Genomic DNA, 18487 nt, shown 5'->3' with positions numbered 1-18487 from the left:
AAGATCTGAAAATCATATTAACAGACCCACCTTGAATATTTTGGAAATATCTCTCTCGTTTGAACTTGGATTGTGGTGATCCAAGATACTATGGAAAGATAACAAAAATATCTACAACTTTTTAGATTTGAGTTTTCCCAGAATTCGAATGAATAAAGGTCAAATTGATGGATAAAAAGGACGCATTCATTGTGTCCGGGATACATTAAAGAGATGCCAACCACATAGAAAAAGGAGAAGACGGCGAACATAGATCTTGGCTCTCATCTCTCTCTCTCTCTTTAAATTTCATTTTTATTTATTTTATGAGCTTTGTTATAATGAGTAGCTAGTTTCTTTTTTTTTGGGATGTAGATGAATCATTGATTGTTTCATTAATTTGATTGTTCTATGTCTTCTAGTTGACCTTTTTAATTGTGTTTGACTCTGGCTAAAGATGTTCTATAGCTAAGCAAACTAAGCGTGCCAAGCTTCGGCGAAGGACGATAATCTTGCGAAGATAGGGCATATCGAGGAAAGACCTTCATTTGTTCTGAAGCGTAAAGTTATATCGGTTAGTGAAAAGCATTGGGGATTCGAAATTCCAAAGATCCTCACGTATTCATAGTTTAAGTTTTTGCATTGATTAATAGTATAATTTCTTTGTGTTTTTCTTAGTAGAATAAAAACAATTTAGTTTATTTTAAATTAGGTTTTGTTGAATTCAATCTTAGTAACTTAGCCTTTTAGTTCCCCATAGTTTCACCTCGTAGTTTTTGCTGGGTAGATTAGTATAGGATTTTATTTTTTATTGGTTATCGACACTATCAAATTTTGGTGCCGTTGCTAGGGAACCAAAGCATGGGTGCTAGGATTGATTTTATCAATTAGGCATAATTTTTAGAGTAAATTTTAGTGTTTTTAATTTCTAATTTTTTGTTCTTTGGTTATTTAACTTATCTCTTTTTCTTTTGTTTTATAAGTAACTGCAAGAGTAGCAATTTGATAATTAGTTTAGGTTGTTATCTTTTATTTCTTAGATATAATTGTATTTAAGACATTTCAATTGTAATATTTGCATTAGATTGGGTTGTTTAGGTAAATTTTTTAAAAATCCCCATTCCACTGATTCCAAATGTGTAATTTTTGTTTGAAATATTACGTGGATTGCGCTTTAGGTACGTCCTAAACTCTCTCTTTGGCTGCAGTTATTTTCTTTTGATTTTCTTTCTTTAGCTATTTTTTTTCTGTGTACGCATGGTCGTCAATCCCTAAACTCTGAGTTGACCCCGCTTGACTTAGAATTAAAACAAACCTTGGCCAACCTTAGAAGGCAAAGAATCATGGCAAACAATAAGCCTCCAATGAGGCCCTTGAGTGAGCATTTCATTCCTATGACATATACTCCGGATTCTGTATTAAGTTCCCTAACATAGAGGTGGCTCAATATGAGATCAAGTCTAGTGTGATTCAAATGCTACCATCTTTTTATGGATTCGCCAATGAAGAGCCTTATAAGCACTTAGATGAGTTTTTAGAGGTGTCCTCCATGGTTAAAATTCAAAACCTCTCAATCAATGCTTTAAGGTTACTTCTTTTCCCTTTCTCCCTTAAAGATAAAGCCAAGCATTGGCTTCATTCCTTAGACAATGTTAAAATTTCCACTTGGATAGAAATGAAACAAGAGTTCCTTAAAAAATATATTCCCCATTGGCCATACCAATAGCCTTAGGAGAACAATAACGAGTCTCTCCCAACAAGAAGGAGAACAATTTCATGAGGCATGGGAAAGACTTAAAGAATTACTTAGGAAGTGCCCCCACCATGCCGTTCCTAAATGGCAATTAGTTCAATGCTTTTATGATGGTCTTAGAGACCGACATAGGCAAATGGTTGATTCTTCTTATGGTGGGACTTTCATGCACAAAGATGAGAATGAGGCATGAGAACTTTTTGAGATCCTTAGTGAAAACTCCCAACATCATGCTTCAGCGGCTAGGACTAAGATTCCATCCACCGGGCAACTAAAGAAGAGCGATCGCTATGAGATCAATCCTACCATTGAGATGAGCACTAAGGTTGACTTGCTATCAAAGAAATTGGACTATCTCTTGTCATTAGGACAACAAACCCTAAATCTGTTTCCTACAAGTCTCTCTCCACCTAATCAGACTAAAGCATGTGCTTTATGTTCTAGCCTTTCCCTCAATGTCACTTATTGCTATTTGGCTACTTAATACCTTAAGTTCATTCAAGAGCATCACATTTGGCCCAGGAGTTTCTAAATTGAGCAATGACCCATTTTCCAATACCTACAACCCAGGATGGAGAAACCACCCTAATTTTTCATGGCGAAACCCAATGCCCAATCCCTCTAATCAAATACCTTATAAGCCACCTCCATTTAATATGCAACAAAATGCCTATAGGAATGAGCAAGCATCAGCTCTGCAACCCTCACAAAATTCATCATTTGAGGATTAGGTACTACATGCGCTTAGTGAACTACAACAAAACACTCAATTGTTGCATTCCCATTCTCAGTCCATTGACAAATTGGACCCAACTTGGTCAACTAATTGATGCCATCAGTAGGAGGGAGGTTGGCTAGTTACCTAGTCAACCAATAGGTAACCCTAATCATCAAATTGGGTCTAGGAAAGAACTCCAAGCAGTCTCTGTTGTGACACGTAGTTGAAAGGAATATTATACACCTTTGCCTACTCCTAAGCCATTGCCCATTGATCTTGAGAGTTGAGAAGAGGTTGATTTGACCCATGAGACTGGTGATGATGCACACAAGCCTAGTAAAGAAACACCACCTGTGAGTATTCCCTCTCAATTTAATCATAAGGGGTTGCACATTCCAATTGTGGAGGGTCTACTCTTAAGTCTTACGCTCCAAAAGCCCCCTTCCCTAAAGCTCTTGAGTCCTCAATTCCAGATTCTAGAAAGAATGCTAAGATGCAAGAGATGATTGATTTATTCCAACAAGTTCGTATCAATCTCCCACTATTGGATGCTATCAAGTAAATCCCAGCTTATGCTAAGTTTCTACAAGATTTATGCACCCAAAAGCGTAAGTTGAGAACTCAAACTCCTAAAACTGTGCACCTAACTAAACAAGTCAGCTTGGTAATTTCCAACCGACTGCCCCCTAAACTTAAAGATCCAACCTTTAATTTCATGTGTCATTGGAGATCTATCCATAACTAAAGCATTGCTTGATTTGGGAGCTAGTGTGAATATTTTACCCGGTTCAGTTTATGATAGATTTGGTCTAGGAGATTTGAAACCCACTTATGTGATTCTACAATTAGCAGACCGCTCAATCAAATGACCCCGTGGGCAACTTGAAAACGTTTTGGTAATGGTTGAGGATCAATATTTTCCTATAGATTTTCAGATCCTAGATATGGACAATACAACTACCGATAAGTTATCACCAGTCATTCTTGGACGGCCCTTTTTATCCACTGCGAGTGCTTGCATCAATTGTAGATTGGGTGTCATGGACATATCATTTGGCAATAAGAAACTTAGAGTCAACATCATCAATGCGTCCTTAAGCCCAAATAGGGATGAAGAGTGCTTTGCGATTAACCTTATTGATGAGGTAGTGGTTGATTATACTCCACACATGATTATTGATGATCCACTACAGCATTACTTGACATTTAGGAATTTGACTTGAATATTGAGTACGTCAACACATTGTTGGACACTTTCACTTCTTTGGAGCAGTCACCATTCACATTTAGATTTGAGCCTCCACCTCTATTGGCTGCATCTCCCCAACCCTCATTCCTCATATCTCCCCCTAAGTTGGATCTTAAACCTCCCCCTTCCAATATAAAGTATGCATTCTTAAGACAAAATGAAACCTTGCCTATCATTATTTCTTCTGATCTATCATCTAGGCAAGAGGACCAACTTTTAGGAGTGCTTTTTGAATTCAAGGTAGCCATTGGCTGGTCCTTAGCTGATCTTAAGGGCATAAACCCTTCTATATGTATGCCTAGGAGAAATTGTGAAGATAGAGCGAAACCCCGTAGGGATCCTCAATGTCGTTTGAATCCTAACATGAGAAAGGTAATGGAAATTTTGGTAATTGACTGGTTATATGACAATGTTGTCTACCCAATCTCTAATAGTAAACGGGTCAGTCCTACCCAAGTTGTCCCTACAAAATCCGACATCAATGTGGTTCCAAATGACAATGATGATCTTGTCCCAATTTGAACTGCTATGGGTTGGCATGTTTGCGTTAATTACCAAAAGTTGAACAATGTTACCAAGAAGGATCACTTCCCCATGCCATTTATTGACCAGATTTGGAACTCACATACTAGACATACTTGTGAAGTTAACAGTCAGCGAATTAAGCTTTATATTGATGGCCTAGCTGAGGCCCAACTTATTGAGGAGTTGGACCTAGAAAATACCTCAAGACTCTTCATGAGTCTCTCACTGAGTATGGCTGAAGACTCCAAACTTAGTGCTTTATGGGAAGCAACCCATTTGTTTAGATGTTATTTCTTGTTCTTTTCTTTGTTTGGTTGTTAGGTTTTATTGTTGCATGCTCTATCACAATTTCAAGCATCAGGTACACTCTTTCCTCTATTTACTTCTATTATGTTCTTCTTTTCCTTTATATCTTGGTGCATTGAGGTCACCGCATAATTTAAGTGTGTGTGTGGGGGGGGGGGGGTGTCAACTCGAGTAGGACTTGTTGATAGTTGCTAGAGCATTGTCACAAAGACTAAAAGTGCATAATTTTTTTTCTTGGCTTTGGTAAGAATTACATTTTAATAATTTGCTTCGATACAAAATGAGAGTTTAGGGTTTTAGAAATTCCATCTGCTGTGATGAACACCCTCTTGAGAGAATAGTAATGAGTTTTACATTTTGAGATTGAGGTTGAATCGGAAATAGGAACTCCAGGTAGTCCAAAAGGTCTGACCATCTAGTGGTCTTGTATTGCCTTGTGCTTATGGTGACAAGTTTGAGACTGATTTTAGACTATTTAAATGTGAATTGAATTGAAGTATAATGTGAAAATAAATAAATAAATACAAGAAAAAAAATCTACTGAAGTTTAAAGTTTAGACTTTCTTCTTAGTAACCGGGTCTCGATGTACATCCTACCTCATGTCAAACAGTTGGGGTGTCTTTGGTCCAGTCTTGGCATGTAGCTTAGTTAGTTTGAGTAAGTAAGTTCGAGGGGTGTTCTACACCTAGTCCCTTAAGGCCATCTGGCTTGAGAGAGGTTGACCCAACACTCGTTACATAGGCCATCTAGAAAGCTTACAAGGCAAGACATTGCACGGACTATAATTTTGAGCATTAAAGAAATAAGTGAATTAATGTGCTTAGAAAGGTGAAATGTCTAAGAAGTTCAAAATTGCTCAGATCCTAAGTTCTTGGTATTACTTGGTACCTATACTAGACTTATCTGAGGGTGAACTGGTGGGCTGAAGATAAGAGGAGACTTCTCAATTGAATCACTTGCCTAGAGCTAGATTCAAGAAAGGGTGTAAAGAGCTTAAGTGTGGGGGTATGTATACTCCCTTTAATATTTAATGGAGTGTCTTTGTTTTAAAATCTATCTTTTTACTCTTACTATTATTGCCAGAACGACTAGAAAAGCACTTAAGAATTTTGTGTGTATATTCTCTGCAAACACTCACGAGACACAACTCGTCCACTAGGGTAACCTAGGGGTTTAAAGGCTTGTTGCACATGCTAAATGCAGCCGTGATTCCTACGAAAGTGAGTTAGTTTTTCTTTATTTATTCTCAGTATTGTTTTTATTGTTTCATTTTGCTCAAAGACTAGCAACACTTAAATGTGGGAGTATTTGATGAGCATGCATTTATCATTATTTATTTATTTTAATTTCTCACACTTAGTTAATTAAAAGAGAGCTAATTGAGTATTTTTGTGTCTTTTTCAAGAATAATGTGATTTTGGTTATTACAGATAATGTGGAGCAAAGTTGACAAATATATTAGAGGAATTATATATTAGTGGATTTAATTAAAATAAAATCATGGGATTCAATCTTGCTGCCCAAGAAATCATGAATGCTGACACCAACTCAATTAATGCAAAGAGAGCATGAATATTAGCCAAATTGGAAACAGGTGGAGGTCTAATGAACAAAATTGGTAATAAGATCTGAAAATCATATAAACAGACCCAACTTGAGTATTTTGGGAATATCTCTCTCGTTTGAACTTGGATTGCGGTGATCCAAGATACCATGGAAAGATTACAAAAATATCTACAACTTTTTAGTTTTGAGTTTTCCCAGAATTTCAACGAATAAAGGTAGAATTAGTGGATAAAAAGGATGCATTCATTGTGTCAGGGATACATTAAAGAGAAGCCAATCATAGAGAAAAAGGAGAAGACGGCAAACACGGATCTTGGCTCTCATCTCTCTCATTGCTGAAGAAGAAGACCACAACTCTCTCTCTCTCTCTCTCTCTCTCTCTCTCTCTCTCTCTCTCTCTTTAAAAATTGTGTTTGACTCTGACCAAAGATGTTCTTTAGCTAAGCAAACTAAGCATGTTAAGCTTCAGCATATCTAGCAAAGACCATCATTTGTTTTGAAGCATAGAGTTATATCAGTTAGTGAAAAACATTGAGGATTCGAAATCCCAAAGTTCCTCACATATCATAGTTAAAGTTTTTGCATTGATTAATAGTTTAATTTCTTTGTGTTTTTCTTAAGTAGAATAAAAACAATTTAGATTTACTTTAAATTAGGTTTTGTTGAATTCAATCTTAATAACTTAGCCATTTAGTTCCCCATAGTTCAACCCCGTACTTTCTATTGGCCAAATTAGTATAAGATTTTAATTTGGATTGGTTAGTGGCACAATCATCATAAAAGAGTTGCATTGGGATGCTTTAAAGCTCCCAAGGTTCAAGTTTTAGGCATACAATATGTAACTTTGTCCTTTGTTTTCTTTGAAAGTTCTGTTGGAACCAGTGAGTTTGGGTGTAGGTGGGACAACTAATGTTGCAGATATGAATATCTTTGGTTCCTGAATATATGTATTTTAATAAAAGTTTGATCTTGTATTTAAAAAAATCATGAAAATAATTTCTATGTGAATTATAGTGAAACTAAGCATCATAATCAATATACTAAACATCAGATTTAACATCTTTAGATGCAGATAAACATAAATCATGTGCACCTCATCATCTGTGGTTACCATGTTCACATCTTTCTCATCTGCTTGCTTCCCTTTTTCTTCATTCTTTTTGCCACTCCAATAGTCCTTCATATGCCCCGTCTTTCTGCAGTTCCAACACTTTCTGGTGATTTTGCCTTTAAAATTTTCCTTTCCTCTAGATAGCAATTTGCCTTGACTTTGACTTCCTTCCACCCGAACTTTTACCCTTTTCTTGTTGTCTCCCCCTTGTGTCTGCTGATAATATAGTTCTAAATGAGGCCTTAGAACTTTTTCTTTGCATTTCATCACTAAGTATAAAACTGACAACATCATTGAAGACTAACTTCCCTGTAATTGTCTATCAACCATAACCCAGGTTTTTTTCAAAACATAAAAACAACAGAGTTCTATGTTTTCATCAAAAGTCACATTCACATATTGCAATTGTAGAAACCATATTAAACTCATTCAAATGATCAACAACAGGTCTAAAATTAGGCATGGTCATATAAAACAATTTTTTTCATTAGAAATACTTATTTAGAGGTAGAGGGTTTTTCGTATAACTGAGTGAGTCTTCCATCACTTTTGACATACGTTGCAGTCTCTTTTGTGATGTTGAAGGCAACCTGTCACATGTGCGACAACCGCATCGTAGCCAATGCCTTTCGATAAAAATCCTCCATTCATCTTTCTTTATAGGGTAATTTTCATCTGGACCCCCTGAGGTTTGATCCATGTCATTTTTAGTCCAAATAAATGGACACTTTGCATCTGCCTCCCTGAGGTATCCAATAAGATTAATTAAGGACAAATTGTGATTTTATGACCAAAATACCCTCATATCTATTCTATCTTAAGATTTGCATCATTTTTTTTATTTTTACATTTTTACATTTTAAGAATTTAAAGTTTCTTAATTTACGAAATCAAACCCTTATTTACCGGACTCTTAAATCCCTCTTGAACTTGAACTGTCCCAGTGGAAGCGATTCTTCAACTACAACAATCGGCAATAACTCTGCCGCTTCTTCAGCCGTTCAGTAGGCAATGGAATCTCCGGTGGGATCTTTCTTCTTCACTCACCACCATCATAGAGTCTTCTTGGCTTCCACTTACTTGCGTCGCTGATTTGTGGAAGAACCTGAGGAAAGATTACATGATTGGTTTTCTGGAAATATAGTTCGAAACACTATGCCCATCTTTAGTTTTTAATCAGGTTTACATTTTGCCTCATATAGGTTTCAGTTGACAGTTTCGAGTAGAATGATTGATGTTTGTGATGTCAGTTCATTCAGAAAGTTTCTGTGTTAATCGTTTATTTAACTTGATTTGATTCTACTTAGTCAAATTTATTTGTGATGATTGTTTGGACACCCATTAGCTGTTTGGTGGAATGTTTGTAAGAAACATTAATTCCATCTATATCAAGGATCTATAATACCAAATATTTGAGATTCAGTTTTAGTTCCTGCTACTTATTTGATACATTCTCACATCTTATGGGTGGTTTTCAATCCTATCTTTCTTTTATTGTTGATATTCTAACCCTTGGGTTGACTTCATATTTGATTTTTTATTCACGCCCATCCTTGATAACTGATTTAGCATCAAGGAAAGCAGAGGAAGCAGTATATGCGCTTTTTAATTCTATAGTTTCTCTTTGGAAGATTTTCCCTAACAGAATCATGATAAAGTTCGTCTACTGAAACGGCTCAAGTAGTGGAAGCCAAGATGACTCTGTGATGGTGGTGAGTGAAGAAGAAAGATACCCGCCGGAGATTCTATTGCCTCTAAAACGGCTCAAGAGGCGGCAGAGTTACTGCTGATCGTTGTAGTTGAAGAATCACCTCCACCAGGACCATTCAAGTTCAAGAGGGATTTGAGAGTCGAATAAATATGGGTTTGATTTTGTAAATTAAGAAACTTTAGATTCTTAAAATGTAAAAATAAAAAAATGATGCAAATTTAAGGTAGAATAGATATGAGGGTATTTTGGTCATAAAAATCATAATTTGTCCTTAATTGATCTTATTGGATACCTCAGGGGAGGCAAATGCAAAGTGTCAATTTATTTGGACTAAAAATGACATAGATCAAACCTCAGGGGGTCCAGATGAAAATTACCCTTCTTTATATTGATTGGTTTCTTTCTAGATAATAGGAGATAGAGTTGTTTTTTATATAAAGGTATTCCATCTGTGATTGCCACCACGTAAAATTATGCCCATTGAAATTCTCAATCTTTGTATTTCCGTATCTGCCATTACTCCACTCAATCTAAAATCTCCTTTTAGCTCTACTCTTGAGACCAAGTTGTGATGCCACTTGTTAAAAAAATAAAATAAAATAAAATAAAATAAACTAAAATAAAATAAAATAAAATAAAGTAAAAAAGAAGAAGAAGAAAAAGAAGAAGAACAATTACATAGTTCACCCGAAGATTACATCCATGGTCAAGCAGTATGGTGTTTCATTATGAGGAACATACGTAGTTAGATTTTCTCTACCCACTCTTGGCCCCTCTTAACCCAATTAAGAGACTATAATTAGTCACAAAAAAAAAAAAAAAAAAAGGGACAACGACATAGTACCCTGTACCCAAAAGGTATGTCGAAATTAATATAGAAATTTCAAAAATCTCTAAGATCCATTGCAACAACTTCCTTGTATGCACCGTCTATGAAATCCAAAATAAACACAATTTTCTCTGTATAATATAATAGGATTCTTAATTACCCATTGGACTTCTGTTATTCAATTTCACAACCCAAAATTAGTCTATTTCAACTGCACGAATGACCTTATAAATTGCACAAGGTTCTCCAGTTATGACTGTTTCACTGTGGTACTAGTTGTTTTGTTGAATTTGCTCATCAATAGGCAATAGATTCGACTTTGATCGTTATGGACTGATACCAAAGTCGAGTCCTATACAAGCGGATCTTATCTAGTAGCCATCAAGGTAACAATGTATCCCAAACTTGTTTGTATTTTGAAATTTTAAAAGAAATGCCGTATACAAATAAGAAATATAGATGTGAATCATTGACCTTGCAGTGAGGTGTGATGAATTCAAGTGAAGATGCACCTTGGAGTAGCATGAATTCAATTCAGTTTGACTTCCCATTTGCAGATCAGTAACTCACCGCCCTGTAATATTGATACCAGACACATTAATTGTAGTAAACTTCACTTTTCACCACTCTATCGAGGAGATAAATCAGTAATTGACATTTTATTTATCGATTTTCCTTCTGACGGCTCTGTTGATTGACTCGATTCTGTTAGCCTTGAACTATCTGCAGAAAATTCATACAAGTTGAGATTGCTGCCCATTTGAGAAGCTGAGGATGCAGGTTGTGGGAGGGAGACAGAATAGCTATTGAGCATCAGAACAACAGTGGCCATGGTGGGTCTGTTTGATACATCTTCTTGAATACATAGTAGTCCAATGTGAATGCATCTGATCACTTCAGATCTATTGTAATGTTCCCCCAGATTTGGATCTACCAAAGACAAAGCTTCACCTTCCCTCCATTTTCTCCAAGCCTAAAACAATATAGCAGCATACACATATTAACTTACACAAATATTTTGAACTTCCGTTTGAATAGCACCACCTTTCTATGGTTTTAGAATTCAGATTTCTCAATGGATGATAAGTGTCTTCTACTCACATGATTGAGAAGGTTTTCCTCGCTGCTCCCAGATAGTTGATTTAAACTGTTGTTTCTTTGGCCACTCACAATTTCTAGCAGTAAAACTCCAAAACTATACACGTCTGTTTTGACTGAAACTTGTCCATGCATTACATACTCTGGCGCCATATATCCACTGCATTTCATCTCAATATAATTAATTAGTTTCAAGTAAAGAGGATGAGTTTAAGATTACATGCAATCAATAACAAATATGTTTCATTCAAGAACTAATCTTAAACTAAGTATATCAACTCTCCTCTGGTGGAAAATATAAATAGATTAAAATACAGAATGGCTTGAAAATTATTTAAGCCATATTTGGTTAGACATGACGTCTGGTGAAAAAATGGATTCAAAGAGATTAAACTTACTATGTTCCGACAACCCTGTTAGTATGGGATTGAGATTGGTCAGCTATGAAGAGTCTTGCCATGCCAAAATCAGCAATTTTTGGATTCATCTCCTCATCTAACAAAATATTGCTGGCTTTTAGATCTCGGTGAATAATCTTCAATCGAGAGTCTTCATGAAGATAAAGAATCCCTCGAGCAATTCCTTCAATGATATTGTAACGATTTTCCCAATTCAATTGTGAGCTTTTGGATGGATCTGCGTATACATGACCCATAACAAAGTACTAAGTCGAGATTCAAGTCATTCATATAAGCTCATGAAGGTCATAATATAAAAGCAGTTAGATATATTTAGCTGGGCACACCCCAAACAACATATTCAAGTTTTTTTATTGGAAGGAGAAAGAGAGCCAAACCAAAAATATAGCGATCAAGGCTTTTATTTGGAACAAATTCATAGACGATCAGCTTTTCCAGTCCTTTAAAGCAGAAGCCAAGGATCCTAACAAGATTTCTGTGTTGCAATTTGGCGGCTAATTTAACCTCATTCTTGAATTCTATTTCACCTTGTACAGAATTTCTTGACAGCCTCTTTACAGCCACTGTTTGGCCATTTGAAAGGTTACCCTGAGCATAAAATCTAAATTAGGAGATACAAAAGATTGCAATTTCATCAAAAATTGTTTTAAACTATCTTCTTTGATTTGAATATACTTAACCGAAAATATTAAGTACCTTGTATACCGCTCCAAACCCTCCTTCTCCAAGCTTATTTTCATCTGAGAAATTGTCTGTGGCAGCTTTTATCGTATCAAAGTTGAATTGTATGAAGTCAACACTTGTAATATCAATAACATCATCTCCATCTAAACAGAGTATGTTTATCTAGTAAGTAATAATAATTGCAGATGCAGATCTAAGCATTTAAACTTAAACATGGAGATAATAATAAGGAGCCAAACATCGGCACAAATGGATCAATGCAAATGGACTTGAAAAGGTTCATCAACATAATTTTTCCAGCATGTCTCACAAAATTACAAGCCAGATTCTCTTACCTTCAGCTTTGAGCTTCCTCCTTTGAACACGTCGGTAGAGGATAAAGATTATTACGACCATAATAAAAGTCACACCATTAGCAACAGCAAGGATAGTGATAACTTTAGCTGAATTTCTCCCTTTACCTACAGCAGTCGAAAATAATTTTTTTTATTAATTAAATCCTTTTTTCACTGCAAAATTTCATACTTAAATTTTCTTGTATTATGCAGAGAGTCCATAAATTATAATTTTATCGTAACTCAATTAAATACATAACATACCAGGTGTGATTGATGAGTTTGTGGATGGAGGAGTTGCAGGAGGTGATGCCACGATTTCATAGAAAGGACTGTTGAACTCGAACCGTATATTACAACTCGGTTTAAGAATTCTCCCACCTTGTCTCGGATAGATTAACTTGGGAACATCAAGATTAACACTCCCAGTTAAGCAATTATTGCACTCATTCGAAGTTATATCAGGAGTGCATTGAACTAACCCATAAATAGTATCGAAGCCTGTATAGTAGATCTCTTCACCTGCTGCATAGTGCTTAGGAGTAACAGCAAAAGAACCATTAACAGCTTGATTCACAAGCCGATGCAACAAATCTGCTACAGTTTGGTTATACTTATCCAGTTTGGTGAAATTATTTGGGGCAAGAGCTTGCAAGAATGGTTCTTGTTGCAAAACCGAGAAGATGGATTGGTTTGCGTACCTTAACATACATTTATCATAATACGCCACCGCTGCAGTGTTGTTGGGACAAATTGGCTTGATCTCTGCACTGGCTGTCTCTATGCAAGTTTGACAATCATTGGAAGTAAAATCGCCTCTACAGAGGAAGAGACCATAGACCTTATCTGAACCATCGCCGATGGTGGTGTTATAGAATCCGGTACCGGAGGTAGCATTAGCATTATACGATAGAGATTGAAGGAGGAGATCGAGATTAGCTAAGTATTTGCTGCTGTTTGAAGTGTGATTAGCATATGAAAGATACGTACAAGAGTATGCAACTGGGTCGGCGGTGATGGTGCTGCCCAGCATGAGAAAGAGCATGGAAGAGATGAAAAGGGAGAGTGATGGTGTGTTAGCCATCACCGCTTTGGAGACTGAGAGCTATTTAATTTGACTAAGGACATTAAACTAATGAAGCCTATTGGGATTTTTATATAACATAAGCAGAACTGGAGTTTTCAAGGAAAAAAATAGAGAAGAAAAAGTGAAAGAAACAGACACAGGAGTTTCACTTTTTAGTCTTTCAGATTTCTTGCTACCTTTTGGGTGGATAGCAAATAGACACGTTGGTCCAACGATTGATTTTAGCTGGTCCATCTTCTGCAATTAACGTGTTGATTGGCTTCAAGTAGACATGACGTCAACTGCACCAACGAGGCTGCAAGTCATTGATTAGCTCTCAAATGTAGTACTGTGCTGCGATCAGCCCATCTGTGCTCCCCAACCAATTTACGACCCCACAATATAGTGGAGCCTACTTCAACCAATAGACGCCGAGCTAGATCTCCATCTCAACCATCCATTTTACAAAAATATGAATACACTTTTTAAAAATGGTTAGGTCAAGATCAAAAAATCGATCCTTCGCTGTAAGTGCTGCACATGTTGCGCACCGCCCAAGTAACTTTTCTCTCATCAAGGGTACATGAAAGTCAGTGGCGTCTAAGACTCGGTAGGTTGTGGTCTGTTTGTTTTTGCAAGTTGCAACCCTTTTGTCTGAATTTGTTCAAAAAGTAAAAAAGTCCTAAATCTTTTTACCTGTGAAAATTAAAGACTATTTTTTCACACTTTTTCTTTATTAAAAGACTTGCTTCTGTTGTTGAAGTAATTTACTTGATTGCTTTCAAGTTACAAGTTGTGTTTATATACATTAGAGAAAGAGTTTTAACTCTATTGGAGACTACAGTGGTTACAAGGTAGATTGTGTTTAGAGTTGGAATCGATAAGTGTTACAAGGTAGATTGGATAAAGTAGAACTGGTCAAGAGAGGTTTGAGTCAGGTGAAACTCAATAGTTGAGATAAGGTAAAACTCAAGAAGACTAGGTAAGGTTGGATATAAAAACCCAGTGCTTCACGTTTCATTAAGTTGGTTAATATACCCTATCTCAAACTGATGGGACTATCTGTCACATTGAGTTTGGCTAGTAACTTCTTGAACCGTGGTGCAGTTAAGCCTTTGGTGAATAAATTGTCAATTTGATCATGAGTGGAGACGTACTGCACCTGCAAATCCTTGCGAGTCACATGGTCTTGAATAAAATGATAATCCACTTCAATGTGCTTTGTTCGTGCATGAAAAACAGGATTGTTGCAAGACTGGCAGCACCTATATTATCACACCAAATGAGCGGTACATTGCAGATGAAGATGCATAAATCCTTAAGAAGTTGGCAGATCCAGGATAATTCGGCAGCAGTGACAGCAAGGGCACGATACTCAGACTCTGTACTTGAGCGTGAAACGACAGGTTGTTTCTTTACTGCCCAAGAAATTAGGTTTGGCCCTAAGTAAATACAGTATCCAGTGACAGATCGTTTGTCATCAACATCGCCCGCCCAATCGGCATCAGAATAAGCAGTAATGGGGAAGGACGAGCCCTTGGTGATTTGATTGATGGTCCCTTTAAGATATCGTAGTATCCTTTTAATAGCCTCCCAATGAGGAATGCGTGGAGAGTGCATATGTTGGCATACTTGATTAACCGAGTAAGTAATATCTGGCCATATGAGACTCAAATATTGTAGAGCACCAACTGTGCTTCTATAAAGAGTAACATCATCATAGAGATCACCATCATGGGCAGATAACTTGGAACCAGCAGTCGTAGGAGAAGCTATTGGTTTTGCTTCAGTCATTTTTGTTCTTGTTAATATATCTGAAATATATTTTGACTGAGAGAGATGAAGACTGGTAGAGGTACGTGTTGCATGAACTCCCAAAAAATAATGGATGTTGCCAAGATTCTTCATAGCAAATTTAGTCCCTAAGTTGTGGAGGAGAGATGCTATAGATACATATGAGTTACCTGTGAGTATTATATCATCAACATAGAGGAGAAGGTACATCCGAATATTGGCTTGCTTGTAGACAAACAAGGATGAGTTTGCTGTAGATGCATAGAATCCTAGCCCTAAGAGAAATGTGGTGAACCGTTGGAACCAAGCATGTGGTGCTTGTTTGAGACCATAAATCGCCTTGTGTAAGCGGCATCATGATTGGGGTATTGTGAATCAATGAATCCTTGTGGTTGGGTCATAAATACCTCTTCATCTAAGACACCGTGGAGAAAAGCATTTGTAACGTCTAGTTGATTAATTTGCCAATTGTTGCTCACTGCAATTGATAAGATGGTGCGAACAGTGGTTGGTTTGACAACAGGGCTGAATGTATCATCATAATCAACACCAGCTTGTTGATGAAAACCCTTTGCCACTAACCCATTTGCACCCTACCACATTATATGTTGGCTTTCGTGGGACAAGAGACCACATCCCATTACGAAGAAGAGCAGCAAATTCTGTGGACATTGCAAGACACCAATCTGGGATTTATTTGCCTCTGAAAAACAACTTGGTGCTGCCGATACAGATGCATTCAAGGCCATTATAAGAGGATACTTTGAAGCACATAGCACCTTGGCTTTCCTTGTTCCATCCTTTGACCGAGTAATCATGGAGTGGGTGTTGGTGGTGGTCGTGGAGTGGTTCAGAAGCAATGGTGGATGAGAGAATGGTGGACTTCAAAACTCTAATCATATCAAGTCTTCAAGTTACAAATTAGGAAACAGAAACTTACCATAATTAGATCAATCATGGTTCTTGAAGAATTCATAGCAAAAATCATGGACGAGAAACTATAGGATGATGGATCACTAATCTGATAAAGAAATCATGAAAAGCATGCATAGATCCTCTAGAAAAATAGATCTAAGACTGAAGAACATCAATCTAAATAAGGAAAGAGAATAGATATATGTTTTCCTTCAAAAGAGAGTGATGATCTTGATGAAGATCATCCACCAAGGTTTAGATCCTTAGGAAAAGAGAGGGAATGAGTAAAGTGGTAGTTGCAACAGAGATGCAACATCATCTCTACTGTCCTCAAACATAAAAGGAAATAAAAGTAATGAAGAATCAAAGACGAAACATAGAAGAGGATGATCACATACCTTTTTGTGTAAATGCAAGAGATTTGACGAAGATCCGTCAAGAGAATCACCAAGGATGCAGAGGAGATGACTTGTAGAGGGCTCTGGTTCGTTCCAAAGAGTTTGGAGGTAGAAAATACGAAGTAGACTCGAGATTGGACTTAAATAGAGCAAGCAAAGACCTAATCAGCAAAATCAGATCTCATTGGTCGATTGATTGGTCGACTGGCCCAGTCGACCAAGCAAGATAGCAAGTCCAAAATAGGGAATTGAAGGCTCAGATCAAATCCAAACATAAAGGGGTTTTGCACACACACCAAGTGACTTACCTAGTAGGTAGAAATGCCTTCGAACCAAGTCAGAGAGTACTCCAAGTCCATCAACTAATTCCTTCTTCATCAGGGTGCAGTTTCCATAAATGGAACACTGTCATCAACACTCATGGATTCTATGCCAAACACCAAGTCTTCCACTGAGATGGCCCATAGTTGACTTCTTGCCTTACTTCGGGTTGTCGGATCTACAAACAACAGGGTTTCCGGGTCAAGGTTAGGGCTGGGTTTCACATTGGATGTCCGGCCCATAGTTGACTTCTTGCCTTACTTCGGGTTGTCGGATCTACAAACAACAGGGTTTCCGGGTCAAGGTTAGGGCTGGGTTTCACATTGGATGTCCATACCTCCTCGATTCTCAACACACCGAGTTCTTATACCATACTTCCTTCGAGAGTTCCCCCATTGAGTATAGGAGGCTAGTCATCATAAAGGATATGGCCTTCAAGATAGAGGAGAGGTTTTGGGTTCTTGATTGGGCGCGTATGTTGTACGTTGATGAGCCGGTCTACCTAGAGCTAGTAATGTATTTCTTCAGCAACTTGACATACGAGGAGGAGGATAGACATGGCGGTTGGCAGCATGTGGTCTCTATTAGAGTGTGAGAGACTCCTATCCACTTCTCCACTAGGGTTTTGGCACCGCACATCCTACGCATACCATACATCCCATATTAGCATTGGTGGGTTCCTTACGTTGCAGAGGATGGATATATCTTACCCTTCAAGAGTTGTACCATTAGCTACATTTTATGCAATGACGAGGATTGTGACTACTTCGACAGTGCTATAGACATGGTTCCATCTGTTCGCATCCTTGCTAGTTTCTCACTGGTAGAAACATAGTGCCTAAGGGAGGGCACCATGGTAGGGTCTCACTGATGCAAGCCTTTGTGGCATTTTCTCTTTATGTAAGTTATTGCATTGACTTAGCCTACATCATCTAGAGGGCCTTCGAACAACTTTTTACTTGCATCTTCCGACACTTCAACGTCAGCTTCAATGATATTGAGGTACTGTACACTGTCTTGGGTGAGGTTATGACGAGACAATTGATTTCCATGATGGGTCTCCAGGGAGAGGTAGCATCACCAGGGCCTATGGATGTGGAGGCTCAGGATGCAGAGGATGATGATGATGAGGAGGAGGATCAGGATGTAGAGGATGACCCGAATGAGGAGAATGATCAGGTCGATGATGAAGTTCAGGCCGATGATTAGGAGGATGAGCATGAGGAGAAGGATGAGGTTCAAGAGGAGGAGACTCAGAACAAGGAGGTTCAAGAGGATGATCATGATGATGTTGCACCTCAGCACTCAGATTAAGGAAGCCATGGATCTATTGAGACATATTCAATGTGTGTGGTGTTAGTCATACGGTCTCATCAAATCCCTTGTTTGGTGCTTGAACAATGGCATAGCTTGTTGAGCTACTTCGAGGGTATAGAATGGAGGATCCTTATTGTTTTCGTGAGGCAAATTAAATAGCCTATTACCGTGCTAAGTAAGCGGCTAACGATCATACTTTGGTCCCCATTCGAGACTGCTAGAGCATATGTAAAGGAAAGTGAACTATGATATTATGTAGCTCCCTAGCTTTAGGTTTGTTCGAGTCTTTGGTCCAAGTGCATTGGGGTCTTGGATAGCCTTTTCCTTTTTTTGTTGTTGTTGAAAGTCATACTAGTGAGGTTCGGTTTAAAAAAGGCAATTGTTCTTGCAGG

At 37.6% G+C, this 18487-nt stretch overlaps 1 protein-coding gene and 1 non-coding gene across 2 annotated transcripts; both read right to left on the bottom strand.

Annotated features, from left to right (window-relative positions):
• Positions 1–1703: 1703 nt before the first annotated feature.
• Positions 1704–1810, bottom strand: LOC149005433 (small nucleolar RNA R71). The gene has a single exon (XR_016170022.1). It is a non-coding gene; the product is annotated as a small nucleolar RNA R71 (small nucleolar RNA).
• Positions 1811–10106: 8296 nt separating this feature from the next.
• LOC149005432 (cysteine-rich receptor-like protein kinase 15) lies at positions 10107–13395 on the bottom strand. The gene is made up of 7 exons (XM_089169188.1): positions 12549–13395; positions 12285–12410; positions 11962–12092; positions 11643–11853; positions 11245–11482; positions 10850–11006; positions 10107–10721 (listed from the first exon to the last, which is right to left on the bottom strand). The coding sequence occupies exons 1-7, from the start codon at positions 13366–13368 to the stop codon at positions 10377–10379; spliced, it is 2028 nt and encodes a 675-aa protein (XP_089025314.1). The 5' UTR covers positions 13369–13395; the 3' UTR covers positions 10107–10376.
• Between the last annotated feature and the right edge of the window lie 5092 nt (positions 13396–18487).

Source organism: Hakea prostrata, chromosome 9, assembly GCF_041222555.1.
Source record: "Hakea prostrata isolate BN-2017 chromosome 9, UWA_Hpros_2, whole genome shotgun sequence".
NCBI lineage: Eukaryota > Viridiplantae > Streptophyta > Magnoliopsida > Proteales > Proteaceae > Hakea > Hakea prostrata.
Note: the sequence above shows the minus strand (reverse complement) of the source record. Positions and strands in the feature narration are given on the sequence as shown.

Coding starts and splice junctions, on each gene's coding strand:
- LOC149005432 (XM_089169188.1), bottom strand. CDS start 13,368: ATGGCTAACACACCATCACTCTCCCTTTTCATCTCTTCCATGCTCTTT. Junction 12,093..12,284: donor GAGGAAGCTCAAAGCTGAAG/GTAAGAGAATCT, acceptor TACTCTGTTTAG/ATGGAGATGATGTTATTGAT. Junction 11,007..11,244: donor AACAGGGTTGTCGGAACATA/GTAAGTTTAATC, acceptor GATGAAATGCAG/TGGATATATGGCGCCAGAGT.